Source organism: Oncorhynchus masou, chromosome 8 (genome assembly GCF_036934945.1).
Source record: "Oncorhynchus masou masou isolate Uvic2021 chromosome 8, UVic_Omas_1.1, whole genome shotgun sequence".
Classification (NCBI taxonomy): Eukaryota; Metazoa; Chordata; class Actinopteri; order Salmoniformes; family Salmonidae; genus Oncorhynchus; species Oncorhynchus masou.
In genome coordinates this window covers 25011208-25036954 of record NC_088219.1, presented here as the reverse complement: position 1 = coordinate 25036954, position 25747 = coordinate 25011208, and the positions used below count along the sequence as shown (strand labels likewise).

Genomic DNA, 25747 nt, shown 5'->3' with positions numbered 1-25747 from the left:
TTTCGGTGGGGGGGGGAATTGAATCATACACTGCACCAATTGCTTGTGGACTTAAGAATGGTTCTGCAATATAGTATGAGGTGTAATCACAAAAAGGTAGCCACAACAATACCTACGTGCAATGTGTTGAAGTTGAAGCAAAGCCGGTTGTTTGAAAGCAGACTTTCTTATGGTAATGTGTAGAACACTTGATGGGACATGACAACAGAAGCACATAAAACATTGGAATCAATATTTTATTAAAAGCAGAACGGGACATATTTATGTCCTCAAATGGAACATAAATACAAAAGAAATATATGTACATATGGTAGTGACAAATAGAAGCGTACCGGATAGATCTGGACCAAGTTTACCCTTATAAGTTATGGAAAAATAGAGGAAATGAGCTCTGTTTGGAACAGTGGGGACCTTGTCAGCCTCTTATTACAGAGATCGAGATGAATCATATAGATCACGACCCATCCAGAGTTAGGTTTATGGCCCACTCTGGGATAGGGTCATGACTCTTGAGGTACAAAGTAGAGCTACACGGTAAAACTAACATTTACAAATGGAGTCCCAAAGAGGAAGAGCAACAAAAATGTCCATTATGGATCATCAGTTAGGCAACACGTTACTGTATGTTTAGATCTTACTACAAGCTGTTTTTGTTTCATTTCTTCAGTATACACCTGTCTCTGGTCCACTGGGTCTGCTACAGGATAACTCTGATAACCACAAGAAAACAGAAATACAAAAGGCACTAACATTGTTTTGCAAATATACTCTATCCTTTACAAAATGATCTGCAACAAATATGCAAAGTATATACTGTACAGTTATGTATAGCTTGTCACTGAAATAATAAAAAGTGCTTAAAAGCATTATACTTGCTCACATGATTACATCCTCATCCTCAGGAATGACAAAAGTCTCATTTCCAATAGGACACACAGGACAGCTGTAGTACACATGTTTCACCACAAAGGGATAGTATACAAGCAGAATATAAAACTAACCCCTCCGAGACAATTGGAAACTGAAAACTAACAGCTGTGGCAATGTAGAAGGAGATCCCTGCAACACAGGATTGTGTATGCATAGGCTATACATCTACTCCTGTGCCGTCCTAAAAAAAAGTCCCCGATCCATTGGACTGTCAGCTCTAAGGTCATTGGTCAGAGATAGGTTGATCAAGTTGATGGCATTGTGGGGGTTACCATTAGACATTTGTTGATTGCAATCAGTATACTGCCTATATACTGCACTATTGGCACTTCCATGGCCTAACTGAAGAGATGCACTTTGATTTGAGCTTGATTCAACTCTCTAAAACAATATATTCTTGACATGTTGTATACTATTAAACATACCATTTATTTTGAGAAATGTATAATTTTTTGTTTTAAACCTGTTTGTACTCCAGAAGACATGAACTCTATAATGACTAGACCTTGACTAACCGTGCTGTTTTATAATTATTCCTGTAGTCTCGAGCTGTTGTCTAATACCGAATGCAATTGACACTGAAAACTATAGCTAATACTGTTTGTCACCAAAAATACCAGCAGCAATCATCGTCATCCTTCAAACCAAACACTTCTCCATTATACGCTTTGAAATCACAGACCCCTGATACTTAGTAATACAATCGGAGTTTGAAACAAAAAAAACGGATTTAAGGCAGTAGATGGGGTACAGTAAATATCTTGTTGTCGTCTCAAACCCTAGCGAAACACTTAATTCACATAGATTTCCCCTAGAATTTGGATTTGTACACCTTTCAAATCTAAACAGATTCACAACAGCTGAAAGGGTGCCACCTATTGCACACCTATCCCTTCAAGGATCTCCTCGAGTGGTGGCCCAGGCAGGGTTGCAGACCAGTTGATGGCACCAGTACATGATTTGGTCACACCCCATGATAATGACCTCACCTGTGACTTATAATGTAGCTGCATTCCATACAGAACCAGGCAAGTAATGAAAAGCCATCTGGTAAATTAGCATGCCTTGGGCAGGGCTTGACATTCAGGTAAATTTGCCAGTGACACACCGGGCCAGTGCCAACTGGGAGCTACTGGCTCCAATGAAAAGAATAATGTCCTGGCAAAGCGGATGATGCACGCTGAGCAAGTAGCTTATAATGTTCTACCCTCCATACAGAAATAATTCAATTTTAACTTGACAACATCATATTAACATTGATTGTTTGGAGGGGAAAATAAAACCTTTGCAAAATCTCAAACATTGTGTTAATAGCTAGGTTTCCATCCAACATGCGAATACTCAAAACTTTTCCCACCAGAGATGAGTTTCCATCAAATTGACTTGATGTGGATAAAAGGCTGTGTGCGGCCCATACACATTATTTTTGAGGTTACCAAATAAAAAAAATGGGTTTCCATCACGTCTTCAAGTCTACTGATGGTTCTGTGACATTTTGTTTTTGAGTTATATAGCGAATGTGCCCACTCTGGTCTTGGCTCGTGCCCTCTAGCCAACAGCTTGCAGAAACAGTGCGGGTATAGCCTACATGATGAGATTATTATAGACAAATGGCAGATTATTAGTCAAATGGCAGCCAAGCATCATGTCACCAGAATAATACTCTCAATATGGATTGTATAGGAGCATCAAGCTCATTACTGTGCACTTTCACCAGCCCATAAGCTATTTCATCTGTAATAAACTGCATGGTTTCCCAAGTCGCAGTGGGAGCAACCCACAACATATCACCACGTGACTCCAAGTTTACTTTGATATGATAATCAATATTTGTGCATAAAGGCGTTTCCACCGCCATTTCTCACATCATTTTACAGACACAAAAAGATCACACCTTGTATTGCGTATTTTGTTTTGTCAATATTTGGAAAGGTTACCGATATATTAGCTGTTTACATCTGGCCTGTCATGAAACGTCTCATCTGACATGTACTTTACTCACGTAAAAAGGTTGGAAGGAAACCTGGGTAGTGTTAGTGATTTTGAACAGTCAGTCTACAGGTGTAGAGCCCTATAAAATCAGTTTTGGTAAATTCATTTTTCCCGGTTTAATTTAATAGTTTTCCTTGTTTTTTCCAGGTTCTCACTGTCAAAATCACACTGTTTTTAATAGGAAAACTACAACATCTTGGATGTTTTAAGTCCACAACAATGCTTAAACCACATCAGGAGACCACATTTAAGGTCTGGGAACAATAAAAAAGTATAATTAGAGAATTAAGTTGCATTTAATTTAATTGCCTAGCAGTGTTCTTGTACTGTGCAATGTACAGTGTGGGCTACACTGACAAGAGTTAGCAGAAAAATACTCTGCGATTGATACAAATCATTATGATATCATTTTTATTACTAGGCAAGTCAGTTAAGAACAAATTCTTATTTTCAATGATGGCCTAGAAACAGTGGGTTAACTGCCTTGTTCAGGGGCAGAACACCAGCTTTTAACCTTGTCAGCTTGGGGATTTGATCTTGCAACCTTTCAGTTACTAGTCCAATGCTCTAACCACTAGGCTACCTGCCACCCCACATTCTGTCAGATAGTCCTACTTTCCAGTCAACATTTAATTGGAAAGGTGTTTTAGGAAAACCTTTAGACACGTTCATTCAAACAGTGGATGATGACCGAATTGCACATCGCAAAGATTCAACCAAGACTCCGGACTAAACTTTTGAATACCTGGTTTGCATACCCATTGTTGCTGCCCACTGCTATTAGAATAAATCTTGATAATAGAAAAAAAGCAAATTGTGAACCAAAAACTAAGATGACAAGCAAAACATTTTCAATGACACCCTAGCGACCAATTAAAAATTGGTTTTGCATTGCCAAGTCAAATGGTCGCAGTCTCAAACCCTGCCCCCAGGGCTGATTGCTTGGGCCCCTAGCTGGAGTCTCCGGATGGGTCAGAGTCGGGCCCGTCATGTTCTTCTGAGGGGAGGTGGACCCGCTGCTCGTCCATGCGCTTGGCCTGTGCTCTCTGGATCAGACTGAAGAAGTCCTCGTCAGGCACCGTGGGAGCCCGGGGGCCCCCTTCTGGTGGGGAGCACCGCTGGTCATCAATCCTGGAGGACTTGGTTTAGACCATGAGAGTGAGAGAGACAGTGAGAGAGAAGGAGAGACATACATCTAAAATTGCAATTCATGAGTGCTGCAATTCATGAATCCTGCATAACCTGAGATAAGCACAAATATTTGTGTATTTTACCTAAATTACGCATCGATGGATGTCAATGGGAGACTAAGGTTAAGATTCAACCCATAGAGATGCTGAGGCAGTGAGACATGGCCTTACTTGGCACTTGATAAGCATGTTGAAGAAGTCATCGCTGGGCTCCTGGGGGTCTGTGTCAACACACAGGTGGCCCAGGTTGTTATGGGTGATCCTGAGGCCGGGCAGGTTGCTGACGCTGACCCGCTGGTCATCCAGGCGACGGCTCTGGGAGCTGACGATCAGGTCAAACAGCTCCTCTGTCTGGGGCGAGGTGATGAGCGCTGGATCTGAGAGAAAAGGGAGTTGGATTATATTCCTTTACTGTAATTGACCCCCCCAAAAAAATCTATGCCACAAATTTCTGACTAGAGATGTCCGGCAATGTGTGCTTTGAGTTATGCATTGAGTCATGCATTGACGTGAAAGGTAGTTTATGGAAGTAATGGAATTCAGGGATCCTCATTCACATAGATTTCTCCTAGAATTTGGATTTGTACACCTTTCAAACCGAAACCGATTCACAACAGATCCTTAATGGAAGTAGTATCAGGGATCCTCTAGCTTTAGACTGTCGTAACAGCAGCACTAATTCGCTAACCTACCTAGCATTTCATTAAGAGAGACAGCCCCTCCATTCTCGCCGTTTTCTCCGTTCTCTACACTCGAGTCGTCAAGGTGGCAGCGCTGGTCGTCCATGCGGCTGCTCTGAAACTTGCTGAGGAGGTCGAAGAAGCAGTCCTCATCAGAGGGGTCACGACTTAGCTTCTGAAACAGAGAGACATGGACGCTAAGTGATAGAATAGGCAGCACAACCCCTCATCCCACACACAATGACTCAATTGTCTCTTATATCCTTTTATGTGGTTCATGTTCGGCTCGTGGGCCGGTGGTTAGCCTAGCGGTTAGAGCATTGGGCCAGTTATTTAAAGGTTGCTAGATCGAGTCCCCGAGCTGACAAGGTAAAAGTCATCTCGTTCTGCCCCTGAACAAGGCAGTTAACCCACTGCTCTTAGGCCATAATTGTATATAAGAATTTGCTCTTAACTAACTTGCCTAGTTAAATAAAGATTAAATAAAAAATAAAAAATAAGAATATTGTATAAGATGATACCTTGTTTGGGGCGAGTGGTGTTCTGAATTTTATTTAAACAGCAAGTCAAGTTGAGATCACCGTCTCCTTCTCAGATGAGAGATTGATTTCAGCCACACCCGTTGCTGACAAATGTATAAAATCGAGCACACAGACCAAGTGCTGAAGCACTTAGCGCATATAAATTGTCTGTCCACGGTTGCAACGCTCACTACCAAGTTCCAAACTGCCTGTGGAAGCAACGTCAGCACAAGCACTATTTGTTGGGAAACAATGTTGTTGGGAAACAATGGGTTTCCATGGCCGAACAGCCGCACACAAGCCTAAGATCACCATGTGCAATGACTCTGGAGCAGTGGAAACACGTTCTCTGCAGTGATGAATCACGCTTCACCATCTGGCAGTCCGAGGGACGAATCTGGGTTTGGTGGATGACAGGAGAAAGCTACCTGACACAATGCATAGGTCCAACTGTAAAGTTCTGTGGAGGAGGAATAATGGTCTGGGACTGTTTTTCATGGTTCGGGCTAGGAAAATCTTAACGCTACAGCATAAATTGACATTCTAGATGATTCTGTAGTTCCAACTTTGTAGCAACAGTTTTGGGAAGGCCCTCTCCTTTTTCAGAATGACAATGCCCACTTGCAAAAAGTGAAGTCCATACAGCAATGGTTTATTGAAATCGTGTAGAAGAACTTGACTGGACTGCACAGAGCCCTGACCGCAACCACATCGCCGGCCTAATCGCCCAACATCAGTGCCTGACCTCAATGCTCATGGCTGAATGGAAGCAAGTCCTTGCAAAAATCTTCCAACATCTAGTGGAAAGCCTTCCCAGATGAGTGGAGGCTGTTGATAAGCCAACTTCCATATTAATGCCCATGGTTTTGGAATGAGATGTTTGACGAGCAGGTGTCCACATACTTTTGGTAGTGTAGATAGATAGAAATACAGATATCTATCTATCTAATCTAAGAAGCACCTTTGGCAGCGATTACAGATGTGAGTCTTTCTGGGTAAGTCTCTAAGAGCTTTCCACACAACTGCACAACAATTGCACAACATTTTCCCATTATTATTTTTAAAATACCTTTAAGCTCTGTCAAATTAGTTGTTGATAATTTCTATACAACCCCTTACAGGTCTTTCAATATATTTTCAAGTAGATTTAAGTCAAAACTGTAGCTCTGCCACTCAGGAACATTCACTGCCTTCTTGGTAAGCAACTGAAGTGTATATTTGGCCTTGTGTTTTAGGTTATTGTCCTGCAGAAAGGTGAATTTGTCTCCTAGTGTCTGCTGGAAAGTAGACAACCAGATTTTCCTCTATGATTTTGCCTGAGCCTAGCTCTATTCATTTTCTTTTTATATATGAAGAGTGGTACTCAGTGATGTGTTGTGTTACATTTTCCCTTTACATAATGCTTTGAATTCAGGACATAAAGTGCATTTCTTTGACACATTTTTTGCTGTTTTACTTCAGTGCCTTTCTCTGCAGCAACTGAGTTAGGAAGGACACCTGCATCTTTGTAGTGACTGGGTGTATTGATACACCATCCAAAGTGTACTTAACAACTTCACCATGCTTCAAAGGATATTCAATGTCTGCTTTTTTATTTTCACTCTTCTGACAAACCTTCTTTGCGAGGCATTAGAAAACCTCCCGATTTTTGTTGTTGAATCTGTGTTTCAAATTCACTGCTCGACTGAGGTACCTTACAGATAATTGTATGTATAGCATAGAGATATGAGGTGGGCATTAGAAAATACACAGTGCGAGTCCATGCAACTTCAGCAAATTTTTACTCCTGAACTTATTTAGGCTTGCCATAACCAAGGGGTTGAATACCTACAGTATTTAGCTTTTCATTTTTGATTAATTTGTACAAATTTCTAAACACAAAATTGAACTTTGACATTCTGGGGTATTTTGTATAGGCCCGTGACAAAAAAAATCTGAATGATATTTTTAAGCCTTAAGACAATTGAGACATGGGTTGTGTGCCATTCAGAAGGTGAATGGGCAAGACAAAAGATTGAAGTGCCTTTGAACGGGGTATAGTAGTGATGCCAGGCGCACCGGTTTGTGTCAAGAACTGCAACTCTGCTGGGTTTTTCATGCTCAACAGTTTCCTGTGTGTATCAGGAATGGTCCACCACCCAAAGGACATCCAGCCAACTTGACACAACTATAGGGAAGCATTGCCCAGCATCCCTGTGGAACACTTGACACATTGTAGAGTCCATGCCCTGACGAATTGAGGCTGTACTGGTGGGGTGCAACTCAATATGAGGAAGCTGTTTGTGGAATGGCTATTAGTGTGATTCTCTAGTTTTAGCCCAATGCAATCATTGGCAGTAGAATTATTGTCTCGACACAGTAGTGTAAAAATACTTTAAAATACTACTTAAGGAGTTTTTTGGTGTATCTGTACTGTACTTTACTAAACTCAGCAAAAAAATAAATATCCCCTTTTCAGGACCCTGTCTTTCAAAGATAATTCGTAAAATCCAAATAACTTCACAGATCTTCATTGTGAAGGGTTTAAACACTGTTTCCCATGCCTGTTCAATGAACAATAAACAATTAATGAACATGCAGCTGTGGAACTCTCGTAAAGACACTAACAGTTTATAGACGGTAGGCAATTAAGGTCACAGTTTATGAACACTAAAGAGGTCTTTCTATTGATTCTGAAAAACACAAAAAGAAAGATACCCAGGGTCCCTGCTCATCTGTGTGAACATGCCTTAGGCATGCTGCAAGGAGGCATGAGGACTGCAGATGTGGCCAGGGCAATAAATTGCAATGTCCGTACTGTGAAATGCCTAAGACAGCGCTACAGGGAGACAGGACGGACAGCTGATCAGCTGATCGTCCTCGCAGTGGCAGACCACGTGTAACAACACCTGCACAGGATCGGTACATCTGAACATCACACCTGCGGGACAGTAAAGGATGGCAACAACAACTTCCCGAGTTACACCAGGAACGCACAATCCCTCCATCAGTGCTCAGACTGTCCGAAATAGGCTGAGAGAGGCTTGACTGAGGGCTTGTAGGCCTGTTGTAAGGCATGTCCTCCCCAGACATCACCGGCAAAAACGTCATCTATGGCCACAAACCCACCGTCGCTGGGCCAGACAGCCTGGGGTGATGGTCGGATTTGCATTTATCGTCGAAGGAATGAGCGTTACACCGAGGCCTGTACTCTGGAGCGGAATCGATTTGGAGGTGGAGGGTCCGTCATGGTCTGGGGCAGTGTGTCACAGCATCATCGGACTGAGGTTGTTGTCATTGCAGGCAATCTCAAGGCTGTGCATTACAGGGAAGACATCCTCCGCCCTCATGTGGTACCCTTCCTGACATGACCCACAAGCATGACAATGCCATCAGCCATACTGCTCGTTCTGTGTGTGATTTCCTGCAAGACAGGAATGTCTGTGTTCTGCCATGGCCACCGAAGAGCCCGGATCTCAGTCCCATTTAGCAAGTCTGGAACCTGTTGGATTGGAGGGTGAGGGCTAGGGCCATTCCCCAGAAATGTCCAGGAACTTGCAGGTGCCTTGGTGGAAGAGTGGGGTAACATCTCACAGCAAGAACTGGCAAATCTGGTACAGTCCATGAGGAGGAGATGCACTGCAGTACTTAATGCAGCTGGTGGCCACACCAGATACTGACTGTTACTATTGATTTTGACCCCCCACTTTGTTCAGGGACACATTATTCCATTTCTGTTAAGTCAAATGGCTGTGGAACTTGTTCAGTTTATGTCTCAGTTGTTGAATCTTATGTTCATACAAATATTTACACATTTAATTTTGCTGAAAATAAACGCAGTTGACAGTGAAGGACGTTTATTTTTTTGCTGAGTTTATTTATGTTTTTTGGCAACTTTTAGTTTACAACATTCCTAAAGAAAATAATGTACATTTTACTCCATACATTTTCCCTGACACCCAAAAGTACTCGTTACATTCTGACAGGAAAATGGTTCAATTCACACACTTATCAAGAAAACACTGCTGGTCATCCCTACTGCATATGTACTTGCGGACTCATTAAACACAAATGCTTCATTTGTAAAAATATGTGTTAGAGTGTGCCCCATGGAAAATTCTGCTGTCTGGTTTGCTTATTATAAGGAATGCTAAAGGTTTTTTACTTTTACTTTTCATACTCAAGTATATTTTAGCAGTTCCATTTATTTTATTTTTATTTCACCTTTATTTAACCAGTGTGATGGCCCTGAATTTTTCTGAACCGTCTCAGTGCAGCTCCTTCCAATAAGGCGCTTTCCCTTTAATTCCCAATTAAATAGCCAGCATCAGCTGCGCAAAAGTGGGGTTGTGATGGAGACGTGAATGAGGATGTGTTCCACCCTCAGTTCCCGACGCTTCTCTATTCCGTTGTTTTGTTGCCGTTAAACGTGTTTTTTGCAGCCTAATTGAGTTTACCCAGGATCGGATCCACTCTTTGCGCACGGACTACATCTCTCTGTTCTTTGTGGCCTTTCTCTGCTGGAGATCTATTGGCGGATTGGATTGTCTGACTGACCGACTGACTACCACCTTTTTGTATACGGTATTTCATTTGTTTTGATGTCATGTATACAGTGATGATTTATGTAGTTAGTTGTAGTTGAGGACTTAGTAAGAGTTGATACGCTTTAAAGTTCTGTGGTAAAATAATTGTTATGGATTGTATGATTAATACTGGGTTTACGCTACACTGAATGAACGGACAAACATTGCGTGACTAAGGTCACGGGAGTTCCCTGAACTCCTTTACCGGGCTGGACTCTTTTTAGACCCGAGGTACAGGACATTTCTAGAAGAACCAGAACTCATTGCGATATAATAATGTGTGTGTAATCATTGATGTTGCTAATACAACCCACGCAAAAGAATATAGTTGTTTTTGAAGTTCTTTCCAATGTTTTAAGGGTTTATGAAAAGTTTATTTCCATCCTGACTTTTGCATAAGTCCTTTGTATTGGTGTAGACTTGACGGACCAGATGGGACTCATTCCCTCCCAAACCAAAAGGAGAAACCAATGTTTTCTCTGGTAGACAAAACCTACCTTGCACCCCTATAAATAATAACCTCAAGTCAAAACCGTTACATCAAAAATGGCACCCCAGATGGGACCGCTCAACATTGAGAACTAACCAAAGCAAATCTTTTGTGTGGAATTAAAACAATGGATTCACCCCAAGACAATGTACTCATCCATGTCATACCTGTCAATGGGAATATACAGGGCCATTCTGACCATCAAGCTGACAATACAAATCATAATGGGAATGGAGATAATGGAGTTGATTTGGGCCAGAGCCCTGTGAATCTGAATGCTCGGTCTGAACCACAGGCCACAGGAGGTCTAACCAGTTACTCACTTATTGACATGGATCTGTGTGGAAGTACTGGGCTAGCCCTCCCTCTGACACCCAACCTTCCTCCATTGTCTGGTTTATCTCCAGAGGTTGTAGTCTTACAACTTTAAGGTGACTCAACAACATCTCCAAACTCCAAACTCTTATCCACCATAAATTCAAATGTCTGAGGGAAGAGCAACAACAGATTGCCATGGAATTCAGAAACTCAATGAGCACTCTAACCCACACGCTGACAGAGCTCAGTGAGAGTGGAAGACGGGAATTTACTGGTGCCATGGACAGGCAGTTTGACTACCAATGAAACCAACTCACTGCCACTCTCCAATGGCGCCTGCAACATCATCACACTGAGGTCCTCAAGGACGTTAATTCTGTTTTTTCTCCCATGGTTAACACTGAAGACCACTTGCAGACAGAGCTCTCTAATTGTGTTAAAATGTTGGATGACGTGTCTGTGGACATGGCCTCCATTAGGCCCAACACCTTACACAGAGTTTCTCTGGTATCCACTTCTGTTCAGACCACTGAGGGCCAAGTTGGCACCTCTGAACAGCCAAGACCAGGCCATGCTGCAGACACCCCTTGCAGGATGCAATCCACCATGCATCCTGGTGTTCATTTTCATTGTCCGTTAACGCCCCCCCCCCCCCTACTTCCTCAATCCCTCCTAGCTCGTTTGTTCATGGTGATTTGAGTAGACGTCATGTGGGGGCGATGCCCATTAAATTGCAATTTCCCACCTTTGGGAAAAAAAATGACAGTCCTGATCCGCTAATGTATCTAGAAAGATGTCGTGACTTTCTTGCCCTCAATCCCCTGGCTGACGAAGAGCTCCTTGCCACATTGAGGAATGTGTTGCATGGGACAGCTCGAGACTGGAGGGATGTGGCACGTCTCACCACTACCTCCTGGGCTGACTTTGAGGCCAAGTTTTCCTCTGCATTTCTGTCTGAGGACTACACAGATGAATTGGCAGACAGAGTCAGAAATCGAGTACAAAGAGAGCAAGAGAGTATCCGTGACTTTGCATATGGTTACCACTCCCTGTGCAGAAGGTGGAAACCTGGCATTGAGGAGGAAGAGGCCATTAAATTGATCTTGAAGAACATCAACCCACTACTAGCCAGTCAACTCCGAGAACGAGTCACCACTGTCGATGGACTGGTTCGCTTGGGACAGCAGTTTGAGAAGGACAGAGAATGCCAACAGCAATATGACCAGAGAAAGAAACTGACACCCAAGACAGACCATCAACAACAGCCAGAGTCTCCAGCCAAGACCCGTCTCGTTCTGTTGGAGATGTAGCCAAAAGGAACATTCTTCAGCTACATGTACAAGACCGTATCAAGTAAACCCTCCTGAAACCACAAATCACAACAGGCCAACACACCTAACTCTTTTCACAGGAATGACCATCCTACTCTGGGTGCTTTAACCAGAGCTGATATCCCAAGAGTCACTGCCTACGCCCCCCCCCCCCCCATCGACATCCCCTTCCTTTCAGTTAATACTGCACCAACTGGTGTTACCCCTGTCCATAGGCCCATGGACAGGAAGAGCCATCTTGGATACCGGGTCATCCTACACACTGCTCAATGAGAAACTGTGGAAGAAGGTTAAAGGTCCACAATACAACTTGAAGGCGTGGACAGAAGGTCCACTCTATCTGGCTGATGGTGAGGCTAGACAACCACTTGGATGGAGTGAGGTAGAGTTCCGCCTGTGTAACCGCTCCTATATGATTCCTTCTGTTATCCTACAAACCAGGAACCTTGCTTTTCCTGTCGTGTTGGGAATTGATTTCATGTACTTCAGTGGTGTCCTGATTGATATCGCACACAATTGCTACTGGTTTCCATACAATCCAAGCAAGAAGCATGTCTTCCAATTAGAAGCTACAAAGTTCCATGATTGGAGATCAAATGGGGCAGTCTTCTCTGCCGTTGCTCCGGTACAACTAACCCTTGATAAACCTTCTGACGATTTCCTTTTACAGGCTGTGAGAAGAGCTCAGCTGGAACAGCCAGATGAGTTAAGGATGTTGGAACCGCTGCAGAATAATGCTGATGTATGTACTTCAAAGCTGGGACGCACCGGGCTCCTGAAGCACAAAATATTCCTTACACAGGAAATGCCGATCAAGCAAAAGCCATATCGTTTGTCCCCAGCGACGCTAATCATCCAAAAGGGACTCATTAATGATATGTTAACCCAATATATAATAACATTCCTCCTCTCCCTGGGCTGCTCCGGTTGTCCTCATCCCAAAAAAGACTGGTGGTCTTAGATTTTGTGTGGACTATAGGAAGACCAACAATGTTTCCCAGACTGATGCCTATCCTCTACCCACCATCCATGAGATCCTGGAGTCATTGTCTGGCGCTGTTGTGTTCACTACCCTTGACCTCAATAGTGGTTATTGGCAGGTTGAGATGGACCAGGAAAGCAAGGACAAGACTGCTTTTGTCTGTGCTGAGGGCTTGTTTTCCTTTAAGGTGATGCCCTTTGGATTAAAGAATGCCCCTGCCACTTTCCAAAGACTCATGGAGATTGCGTTAGGTGAGCTCAAAGGGAAGATCTGTTTCGTCTACCTAGATGATATAATTATCTACTCCCAGAACAGAGAACAACACTTTCAAGATCTTCAAGCAGTGTTGGACAAGCTAAGAGAAGCTGGTCTGACCTTGAATATGAAGAAGAGCAACTTCTGCCAAACCTCCCTGAAGTTCCTTGGGCATATTGTGTCTTTTGACTGCATTCATGTGGATCCTGAAAAGACAAAGGCTGTACAAGACTTCCCTGTACCAACCACACTCAAGGCCCTTCAACGGTTCCTTGGTATGGCTGGATGGTACCATCGGTTTGTGTCAAACTTCTCCCAGGTGGCAGAACCCCTCAACGTGTTGAAGCGAAAATGAGCGAAATTCCAATGGACGGCAGAGTGCCAGACCTCCTTTGAAACCCTGAAACGACACCTCGTCATACCTCCCATTTTAGGTCATCCCAACTTTGATTGCCCTTTTGTTGTTTAAACTGATGCAAGTGATGTTGGACTTGGTGCTGTCCTAGTCCAACAGACTGGACTTGGCACTGAAGAAGTGCTAGCATTCACCAGTCGGACATCGAATGGAGCAGAACGGAACTAATCCACAACCGAGCAAGAGTGCCTTGCAGTTGTCTGGGCTTTGGAAAAGTGGAGGTACTGCCTGGAGGGAAGACACTTTACTGTGGTCACTGACCATTCCTCCCTTGTGTGGGTGTTCAAGACCAACAAACCAAGTACCAGACTCATAAGATGGGCTCTAGGGTTGCAAGAGTTCACCTTTGCAGTAGAATACAGGAAAGGAAAATACAACACTGTTCCAGATGCCTTGTCCAGAGCTCCTGCTTGTGATAACGGTGGCCCTCATCTTACATGTGCTACTGTCCTGTCAAGCAGGCGAGACTCGCCCAAAACGGACTTTCCCATCTCTGATGAGGCCATATGGAAAGCCCAACAGGATGATCCAGAAGTACAGGCGTTGTACCAGACTATTCTGGAAGATTGAGAAAAGATGGTCAATCCTACCACAAAGCTGACCATCATGGAAGACAAAGTCTACCGTGTTGTACAACTACCTCACAGAACCCTCTACCAATTGTACATACCTGAAACTCTACGTCTACAACTGCTTCAACATTTTCATGAAGACCCATTAGCTGGTCATTTGGGCAGGTTCAAAACCTACAAGCGGTTGCAAGCGTTACTGTACTGGCCACATCTGAGCATGGATGTGAAGTCACACATCCGAAACTGTCAGGTTTGTCAAATGTACAATCCAGAAGGTAGAAAGCCTGCTGGCAAGTTGCAGCAAACGGTGGTTACCCGACCTTGGGAAATGTTAGGAATGGATTTGATGGGTCCATTTCCTAGAAGCTCCAATCAGAATGTGTACATGCTTGTTTTTGTTGATTATTATTCAAAGTGGGTGGAACTCTTTTCCCTGCGTCAGGCCACAGCAAGGACCGTCTCTAACATCCTTACGAAAGAGATCCTGACTCGCTGGGGAGTGCCTGATTACAACCTGTCTGATCGAGGTTCCCAATTTGTCTCTGATCTCTTTGAGGGGACCTGCCAAAGATGGAACCTGAGACAGAAGTTGACCACGGCCTATCACCCACAGACCAATCTCACTGAGAGAGTAAATCGAACCTTGAAGACCATGATTGCCTCCTATGTAGAACCCAGCACAAACACTGGGACAAGCACCTTCACGAGTTTCGATTTGCCCTGAATTCTGCTGTGCAAGAGTCCACTGGAGTCACACCTGCAGAGCTGAACCTAAGTCGTCCCCTCCGAGGACCCTTGGATATGGTGCTACAGCCCCAGCAGCTTACTCCAAACACTGCTTGCTATGACCAGGTAGTCCAGCTCCATGACTTGAGAGCTCGTCTCAAAGAACATGATCCAGGCTCGACTCAAGCAGAAGAGAAATTATGATAAGAACAGACGAGACATGCTGTTCCAGCTTCGTGATCGGGTGTGGCTTCGCTCTCATCCTTACTCGAAAGCTGAACAATTCTTCTCGGCCAAGCTCGCTCCTAAATGGCGAGGACCATATAGCATTGTGGAGCAGATGGGCCCTTTGAACTAGCGAGTGGTGAAACAGGACACGGGTGATGATATACGCGTTGTCCATGTCTCACGCCTTAAGGCCTGTTACCCCTCGGCTGAGGAATTGGAGGTGATTGAGCGCCGCAAGGTCCTGGATATCTTTGAAGAGGAAAGTGAGGAGACTTTTCTCGGATTCCCAGACCCAGAAGTCTCACACCGTAAGGCCTGTGACCCCCTCAGCTGAGGAGCATGAGCTCCAAAAAGTAATGAATATTTTTGTAGAGGAAAGTGATGAGACCTTTCTCGGTTTCCCTGACCAAGATGTGCCTTCCAGTGCAAGGGTCGGCTTTTTCCAGGGGAGGGGGAGTGTGACGGCCCTGAAATTTTCTGAACCGTCTCGGTGCAGCTCCTTCCAATAGGGCGCTTTCCCTTTAATTCCCAATTAAATACCCAGCATCAGCTGCGCAAAAGTGGGGTTGTGATGGAGACGTGAATGAGGATGTGTTCAACCCTCAGTTCCCGACGCTTCTCTATTCCGTTGTTTTGTTGCCGTTAAACGTGTTTTTTGTAGCCTAATTGAGTTTACCCAGGATCGGATCCACTCTTTGCGTCCGTGGACTACACCTCTCCGTTCTTTGTGGCCTTTCTCCGCTGGAGATCTATTGGCGGATTGGATTGTCTTACTGACCGACTGACTACCACCTTTTTGTATACAGTATTTAATTTGTTTTGATGTCATGTATACGGTGATGATTTATGTAGGTAGTTGTAGTTGAGGACTTAGTAAGAGTTGATACGCTTTAATGTTCTGTGGTAAAATAATTGTTACATGGATTGTATGATTAACACTGGTGTCACGCCCTGGTCATATTATATTGTGTTTGTCTGCATTTATTTGGTCAGGCCAGGGTGTGACATGGGTTTTTTGTGGTGTGTTTTGTCTTTGGGGTGTATAGCATAGTCTATGGCTGCCTGAGGCGGTTCTCAATCAGAGTCAGGTGATTATCATTGTCTCTGATTGGGAACCATATTTAGGCAGCCATATTCTTTGAGTATTTCGTGGGTGATTGTTCCTGTCTCTGTGTTTGTTTGTCACCAGATAGGCTGTATAGGTTTTCATGTTCCGTTTGTTGTCTTTGTATTGGTCATTTTCATCGTCATTAAACATGTATCAGAAATACCACGCTGCATTTTGGTCCGCTTCTCTTCCACCAGACGAAAGCCGGTACAACTGGGTTTACGCTACACTGAATGAACGGACAAACATTGCGTAACAGAAGTCACTTGAGTTCCCTGAACTCCTTTACCGGGCTGGACTCTTTTTAGACCCGAGGTACAGGACATTTCTAGAAGAACCAGAACTCATTGTGATATAATAATATGTGTGTGTAATCATTGATGTTGCTAATACAACCCACGCAAAATAATATAGTTGTTTTTGAAGTTCTTTCCAATGTTTTAAGGGTTTATGAAAAGTTTATTTCCATCCTGACTTTTGCATAAGTCCTTTGTATTGGTGTAGACTTGACGGACCAGATGGGACTCATTCCCTCCCAAACCAAAAATTAGAAACCAATGTTATCTCTGGTAGGCAAAACCTACCTGGCACCCCTATAAATAATAACCTCAAGTCAAAACCGTTACACCAGGTAGGCCAGTTCTCATTTTTAACTGCGACCTGGCCAAGATAAAGCATAGCAATTCGACACACACAACAACACAGAGTTACACATGGAATAAACAAAACATAGTCCTGGGGCGGCAGGGTAGCCTAGTGGTTAGAGCGTTGGACTAGTAACTGGTGAGTTCAAACCCCCGAACTGTGAGTTCAAACCCCCGAGCTGACAAGGTACAATTCTGTCGTTCTGCCCCTGAACAAGCAGTTAACCCACTGTTCCCAAGCCGTCATTGAAAATAAGAATTTGTTCTTAACTGACTTGCCTGGCTAAATAAAGGTAAAATAAAATAATACAGTAGAACAAAAGAAAACAAAAAGTCTATGTACAGTGAGTGTAAATGAGATAAGATAAGGGAGTTAAGGCAATAAATAGGCCATGGTGGTGAAGTAATTACAATATACACTGGAATGGTAGATGTGCAGAAGATGAATGCGCAAGTAGAGATACTGGGGTGCAAAGGAGCAAGATAAATAAATAAATAAATACTGTATGGGGATGAGGTAGGTAGATAGATGGGCTGTTTACAGATGGGCTATGTACATGTGCAGTGATCTGTGAGCTGCTCTGACAGCTGGTGCTTAAAGCTAGTGAGGGAGATATCATTCTCCAGCTTCAGAGATTTTTGGAGGTTCGTTCCTGTCATTGGCAGAATAGAACCGGAAGGAAAGACGACCAAAAGAGGAATTGGCTTTGGGGGTGACCAGTGAGATATACCTGCTCGAGTGCTACAAGTGGGTGCTGCTATGGTGACCAGTGAGCGAAGATAAGGCGGGGCTTTACCTAGCAGAGACTTTGGCGACGAGTCTGAAGCGAGGGCCAACCAACGAGAGCATACAGGTCGCAATGGTGGGTAGTGTATGGGGCTTTGGTGACAAAACAGATGACACTGTGATAGACTGCATCCAGTTTGTTGAGTAGTGTTGGAGGCTATTTTACAGATGACATCACCGAAGTCAAGGATCGGTAGGATGGTCAGTTTTACGAGGGTATGTTTGGCAGCATTTACTTTTGATACTTACCCAAAAACATTTAGACTATTACTCAAGTAGCATTTTACTGGGTGACTGACTTTTACTTGAGTCATTTTATATTAAAGTATCTTAACTTTTACTCAACTATGACAATTGAGTACTTTTTCCAGCACTGCCTCTACGTAATTTTGGTGATCTGTGTGTTGCATTAAAAATCGCGTTGTTCTTAACCTTTTCCTAGCACTTTGGATACAATATGCCTTTAATACTGCCTGGAATAGCGTACTGCCTGGAATAGCGCATATGTCACGATTTCCGCTGAAGTTGGTCCCTCTCCTTGTTCGGGCGGCGTTCGGCGGTCCAAGTCACCGACCTAATTTTCATTTGGTTTTGTCTTGTCTTCCATCACACCTGGTTACAATCCCATCAATTACATGTTGTGTATTTAACCCTCTGTTCCCCCTCATGTCCTTGTCGGTGATTGTTTGTTGTAAGTGCTTGTGCACATCTGTCCTGGTGTTTGTCGGGTTATATACCCATTATTTGATTGTTCTGTTTTCCGGTGGGGGGTTTTGTTATTAAACTGCGCCGTTTGGAAACAGTTTTTGCTCTCCAGCGTCTGACTTCTCTGCCGCCAGTACGCACCACTAACAGCATAACAGTGTTCTCACAATCTGACCAATTATGTCCCTCAGTGCTGAGAATGCCCTACCTAGGGTATATACCTTGGCCTAGATCTTCAAGGTTGCTCAATCCATCACCTGACATAATGTAAAAATAAACCTCCTTTCTTGCCCACTCTAAATTTCACATGAATAACAAAACTAGACCTTTCAAAGCTATCAACACCTCAGTGTTAATATGTTGATGAATATGTTACAAATAATGTATACTGTTATAACGAGCTAATTCCAAATGTAAATATGATTATTCATCACTATTTACATCACGTTTGTTTATTTGGGTCAAACATAGCACAACCTCTTTATACAGTGCACATAAATTATCCAGAATCAACATCCCAGTAATACAGTATAGCCATCTCCAATTTCCACCCTCAAGATACATTAACATGATTCTCTGCACTGAAGAAGTGTGTGATCCTGCCTCCATGTTGATGATAAATGCCTTGGCAGGTTAATGGTAGACATCAAAGGCGGTAAACCATAGGACACATCATGTATCAGTAATGGCTGATGGTGTTATTCTCCCCCTGGATGTCATACCATAATGACACCCCATTTATGGCACAATCAACACCAAGCATTATCGCCAAACAAATCGAACTGGATACACAACGTACAATCCCATTACGTTCTGGTAGCAAATTAGATTGACTAAACATTTGCTTTGATAATTGAAAACCTTTAAAACTCAATTTGGTGCAGCGTGATATCGATAAAGGGCAACTCACAGTGAACAAGATAATCAGGTCAGAGACAAGAATGTTCAGTAGTACGATACACTGATATTGCTATAGGCGGTCACATTTTCAGCAGCAACTTTTCTTGTGAAAACCTCATAACAAAATTAGACTTCCCTTCAAACGTTGCTTTACTGGGTATTATAAATGCATTTAAATGTGTCTGACTCTCTGGCAAAGCAAGAAAAACAGACATTTAGGCTAAGACTTAGTGTTGCTATCTAAATAGTCTATCATCCATCAAACAATCATTTTGATAAAGAGTATGAAGTGACTTACCACACAAGCACCTCTCTTTCCGATCTATCCCTTTCTCTCTCTCCGAGCGCTCTCCCCTTCCCTCACTCTCCACACGCCTGACTCACTCCCCTCTCTTCCCCTCACCACTTCCCTCTCTCTCCCATCTCTCATCCCCTCATCACCATCTCTCGCTCTCTTTCCCTCCCTCTCTCTCTTCCCCTCACCATCTCCCTCCCTCCGACTCTCTCTCCCTCCCTCCAACTCTCTCCCTCGCCACCTCTCTCACTCTCTCGCCCCCTCGCCACCTCTCTCTCGCCACCTCTCTCTCGCCACCTCTCTCTCTCCCCCTCGCCACCTCTCTCTCTCTGTGCCTCCCCCTCCGCCCGCCTCCCTCGCCACCTCCCTCCCTCTTCCCCCCTCCCTCTCTCCACCTGCCTCCCTTCCCACCTCCCCACTCTTTACCTCCCTCTTCCCCTCGCCACCTCCCTCTTCCCCTTGCCACCTCCCTCCCTCTTCCTCTCGCCACCTCCCTCTCTTGCCACCTCCCTCCCTCTTCCCCTCGCCACCTCCTTCTCTAGCCACCTCCTTCCCTTTTCCCCTCGCCACCTCCCTCTTCCCCTCGCCACCTCCCGCCACCTCCCGCTCTCGCCACCTCCCACTCCCGCCACCTCCCACTCTCGCCACCTCCTTCTCTAGCCACCTCCTTCCCTTTTCCCCTCGCCACCTCCCGCCACCTCCCACTCTCGCCACCTCGCCCTTGGCACAGGAAGCTTAATAATGGCCTCCACTTTTGCCATGAATGGTCAGACTTTTCCTTGACCCACTACCTTTCCTAGGTTGCAAGTTACGCAAGATACGGTCATACATCTTGACCCCAAGATGGCCTGCAATACTACCCTCATAAGTACAGTATCTCTTGTCGGAGTGTTACTGGAACGACAATTTGAGATACACTGGGGCCTGTAGCCTTGACTAAAAGTGTCGTGGGAATACTATTTTCTCACCTCATAACGTCATCTTTGTCAAAGTAACCCACTCAAACTCATTCACTGGATGTACAGTATCTCCGCAAAAAGAAGGGAGAGAGAAGCATATTTTTTTCTGTTCAGCAATCAGCTGATTCCTAAACAGTGTCAACTGTAAGGATCCTCTCTCTTTTCAGAGGTCCTACCAACCCGCTCTCCTTTGGGGTCTTCAAAGGAGCGGTCAACTCAGGAGTTGAACATATAATATTTGTGTGTCCCGGATAACATTTACTACGTTACGTCTAGTCACTGAGACCAGGCTGCAAAGTCAGGACCACACAGAAATGTTTCAGACAGATCAAATATGGTGAGACTACTGACATCCTCCTCAAAACTAGACTTGCTCTCAGCAATCTTCTTAGACATAGCACGTGTAAAAGCACCAGCTAGGACCACTCTAGGGTATTTCTCTGATAACCCATCAGGTTCCTCTACTCTGGCACCTAACAAACAACAGAATTCACCACAACTTTCCCTCCCGCCAAATCATTGCCTAAAATCAACAAGAGTCCCTTCACAGGTAGGGTAGGCTTCACTCCAACGAGCATGCGACCAGAAACAAGATCAGACTTGAGTTCCACATTCTACAAGCAACCCATCTCCATGCCTTTAACCAACACAGTCACCAGTTGCTGAAGTGTCAAACAAAATGAAGGACTGGGCGGCCCCAGTGTCTTCCAGTATCTTCATTGGCTGTTTAACAGTATCACCACTCTGCAGAGATACAAACCCTTCTGAAACAAAGGGTTCATTCAAATCTGATCTTGTTTAGGAGATAAACCAGTCCCAACCAGAGACTTAATGCGCTGGAGGGCTCCCACAAGAAGAAAGCTTTTTCTCTCAAAATGTTCAGTTTCAACTTAGGACAGACACAGAGACAAATATGGCTTTTCTCATGGCAGTAAAGTCAAACTGGCAAATACGGATTACCATTCTGTCCATCCTTGTCTCTGGGTGCTGGTGGAAAAGACAAACCTTGTTAGTGAGAGAGGACTTCTCTGGATAGTTTTTTTGTGTTGGGATATTAATACTTTCTGCACTGTTTGAAGGTATTTTTAGGTCAACACAAACTCATACTCATCTGCAAGGACTGCAGCTTTCTAAAGCATGATAACCTTGTGCTCATTAATGTAGGTAGCAACCCTTGATTCCTGGTGTTTGTGACGCTCGCTGTTTGGTGCGATGCAGATCCGGTGGTGAGTGTGGGGAAACAGAGGTGACGCAGTCTGTTCTTTTGAGCTTTGATTCAGGGTCTTTACCTGACAAAGTAATGTTAAGATATATGAGTTATTCTGTTAGAGGTTTTGTGCCAAATCCACTGCAGAGTTGCAGGTGTCATGTTTATGGGCATGTTGCAGCAGTGTGTAGGAGGGAGATTCCAAGTTGTGGGAAGTGTGCAGGAAGACGTAGAATAGAGGAATGTGTTGCTTTAGTGGAAAACATTGTCAACTGTAGGGGTGCCCATGTTTCTGGGGATCAGAGTTGTCCGGTAAAAGAGGCGGCAGGTTGAGGTGGCCAGGGTCAGAGAGGCAGGTTGAGGTGGCCTGTGTCAGAGAGGCAGGTTGAGGTGGCCTGGGTCAGAGAGGCAGGTTGAGGTGGCCAGGGTCAGAGAGGCAGGTTGAGGTGGCCAGGGTCAGAGAGGCAGGTTGAGGTGGCCAGGGTCAGAGAGGCAGGTTGAGGTGGCCAGGGTCAGAGAGGCAGTTTGAGGTGGCCAGGGTCAAAGTAGTGCAGAAGATGTCATATTCTGAGGCAGTGAAGAAAGTAGGAGGGTGGATCAAGGGTGAGGGATTCTGAATAGTAGATCTGTGACAGAACAGGGGGATAGGCCAATGAGTGATATGTTTCAGTAAGGTTGGCTTCTTTGTGTTCATAGCAATGGTTATCAACTGTACTGCAGACATGGTACGTAAGAAAATAGATGTTGTGGTGGCAGCTGCAGAAAAGTACTTAAGGATATGAGATTTCACTTCAGAAGAGATACAGGGTGTGTTAGCGGTAGTGTCCAGTCCTCTCAGGCATGGAATAGAATCAAACAGGGATAAAGCATTGGAATAAGGTGGTGGGTTTTAATGAGGGTAGGGTAAAAAAAAAGGATATACAGTCATGGCCAAAAGTTTTGTGAATGACACAAATATTAATTTTCAAGACGTCTGCTGCCTCAGTTTGTATGATGGCAATTTGCATATACTCCAGAATGTTATGAAGAGTGATCTGATGAATAGCAATTAATTGCAAAGTCCCTCTTTTCCATGCAAATGACCTGAACCCCCCCAAAAAAAACATTTCTACTGCATTTCAGCCCTGCGACAAAAGGACCAGCTGACATCATGTCAGTGATTCTCTCGTTAACACAGTTGTGAGTGTTGACAAGGACAAGGCTAGAGATCACTCTGTCATGCTGATTGAGTTTGAATAACAGACTGGAGGCTTCAAAAGGAGGGTGGTGCTTGGAATCATTGTTCTTCCTCTGTCAACCATGGTTACCTGCAAGGAAACACGTGCCGTCATCATCGCTTTGCACAAAAAAGGGCTTCACAGGCAAGGATATTGCTGCCAGTAAGATTGCACCTAAATCAACCATTTATCGGATCATCAAGAACTTCAAGGAGAGCGGTTCAATTGTTGTGAAGAAGGTTCAGGGCGCCCAAGAATGTCCAGCAAGCGCCAGGACTGTCTTCTAAAGTTGATTCAGCTGCGGGGTCGGGGCACCACCAGTACAGAGCTTGCTCAGGAATGGCAGCAGGCAGGTGTAAGTGCATCTGCACGCAGAGTGAGGCAAATACTTTTGGAGGATGGCCTGGTGTCAAGAAGGGCAGCAAAGAAGCAACTTCTCTCCAGGAAAAACAGCAAGGACAGACTGATATTATGCAAATGGTACAGGACTGTTGAGGACTGGGGTAAAGTCATTTTCTCTGATGAATCCCCTATCCGATTGTTTGGGGCATCAGGAAAAAAGCTTGTCCAGAGAAGACAAGGTGAGCACGACCATCAGCCTTGTGTCATGCCATCAGTAAAGCATCCTGAGACCATTCATGTGTGGGGTTGCTTCTCAGCCAAGGGAAAAGGCTCACTCACAATTCTGCCTAAGAGCACAGCCATGAATAAAGAATGGTACCAACACGTCCTCAGAGAGCAACTTTTCCCAACCATCCAGGAATAGTTCGGTGATGAACAATGCATTTTCCAGCATGATGTTACCTTGATATAAGGCAAAAGTGATAACTAGTGGCTCTGGGAACAAAGCATCGATATTTTGGGTCCATGGCCAGGAAACTCCTCCGACCTTAACCTCTTAACTCTAGGGGCGCTATATCATTTTTGGATAAAAAGACGTGCCCGTTTTAAGCACAATATTTTGTCACAAAAAGATGCTCGACTATGCATATAATTGGTAGCTTTGGAAAGAAAACACTCTGACGTTTCCAGAACTGCAAAGATATTTTCTGTGCGTGCCCTAGAACGTGAGCTACAGGCAAAACCAAGATGAAACGGCATCCAGGAAATGAGCAGGATTTTTGAGGCTCCGTTTTCCATTGTCTCCTTATATGGCTGTGAATGCGAGAGGAATGAGTCTGCCCTTTCTGTCGTTTCCCCAAGGTGTCTGCAGCATTGTGACGTATTTGTAGGCATATCATTGGAAGATTGACCATAAGAGACCACATTTACCAGGTGTCCGCCCGGTGTCCTGCGCCGAAATTGGTGCGCAAACCTCAGCTGCAAGTATTTTTCCATGGAATTCAGAGAAGAAAGCAGGCTTCCACGAACAATATATCAATGAAGAGATATGTGAAAAAACACCTTGAGGATTGATTCCAAACAACGTTTGCCATGTTTCGGTCGATATTATGGAGTTAATTCGGAAAAAGTTTGACGTTGTTGGTGACTGAATTTTCGGTTCGTTTCGGTAGCCAAATGTGATGTACAAAACGGAGCGATTTCTCCTACACAAAGATGCTTTCAGGAAAAACTGAACATTATGTAACTGAGAGTCTCCTCATTGAAAACATCCGAAGCTCTTCAAAGGTAAATGATTTTATTTATTTGGTTATCTGGTTTTTGTGAAAATGTTGCGTGCTAAATACTACTCAAAATGCTAACCTAGCTTAGCATACTCTTACACAAATTAGTGAATAGCGATGGTTCAAAAGCATATTTTGAAAATCTGAGATGACAGTGTTAAGAAAAGGCTAAGGTTTAGAGCAGGCGCATTATTTTCATTTTATTTGCGATTTTCAGAAATCGTTAACGTTACATTATGCTAATGAGCTTGAGGCTATAACTGTATACATGTTTTTTTCATAGCCAAACGTGAACAAAACGGAGCGATTTGTCCTACACAAATAATAATTTTTTGAAAAACTGAACATTTGCTATCTAACTGAGAGTCTCCTCATTGAAAACATCCGAAGCTCTTCAAAGGTAAATGATTTTATTTATTTGGTTATCTGGTTTTTGTGAAAATGTTGCGTGCTAAATGCTACTCAAAATGCTAAGCTAGCTTAGCATACTCTTACACAAATTAGTGAATAGCGATGGTTCAAAAGCATATTTTGAAAATCTGATGACAGTGTTGTTAACAAAAGTCTAAGCTTGAGAGCAAATATATTTATTTCATTTCATTTGCGATTTTCATGAATAGTTAACGTTGCGTTATGCTAATGAGCTTGAGGCTATAAATAGAATCCCGGATCCGGGATTGCGCGACGCAACAGGTTAATCCCATTGAGAACTTGCGATCAATCCTCAAGAGACGGGTGGACAAACAAACTCCAAGGATTGATTATGCAAGAATGGGCTGCCAACAGTCAGTGTTACGGATACCAGTATCCTCTGTGTGTATCCTGTGCGTGTGTGTATCCTGTGTTCTTTTCTCTCCTTCTCCCCCACAGGTGAAAATCATCACACCCCAATCAGTCACCAATCCAATCATCAATCAGAAGACACACCTCCTCCTGTTTCCTACCCTATCACAGTTCCTTTCCCTTGGTTTAAAAATCCTGTCAGTTGTTTGCTCTAGAGCTCAATCTCTCTGTAAATGCCATGTCTGTAGGTCTCTGTGTTTCACTCTCTCTTTGTGTATTAATTAACCTCTCTTTTGTTTGATCACCTCCATAGCACTTTCTC

The 25747-nt window shown here is 43.9% G+C and overlaps 1 protein-coding gene across 1 annotated transcript in view; it reads right to left on the bottom strand.

The window, feature by feature from the left end:
• Positions 1 to 218: 218 nt before the first annotated feature.
• LOC135544446 (G-protein-signaling modulator 1-like) overlaps positions 219 to 25747 on the bottom strand; it is an 82810-nt gene continuing 57281 nt past the window's right edge. Inside the window, exons 12-14 of the mRNA XM_064972054.1 lie at positions 4805 to 4967; positions 4284 to 4489; positions 219 to 4061 (exon numbers count right to left, since the gene is read on the bottom strand). Coding sequence (XP_064828126.1) covers positions 3873 to 4061; positions 4284 to 4489; positions 4805 to 4967 — 558 coding nt within the window. The 3' untranslated portion in view covers positions 219 to 3872. The remainder of the gene's footprint in view (positions 4062 to 4283; positions 4490 to 4804; positions 4968 to 25747) is intronic.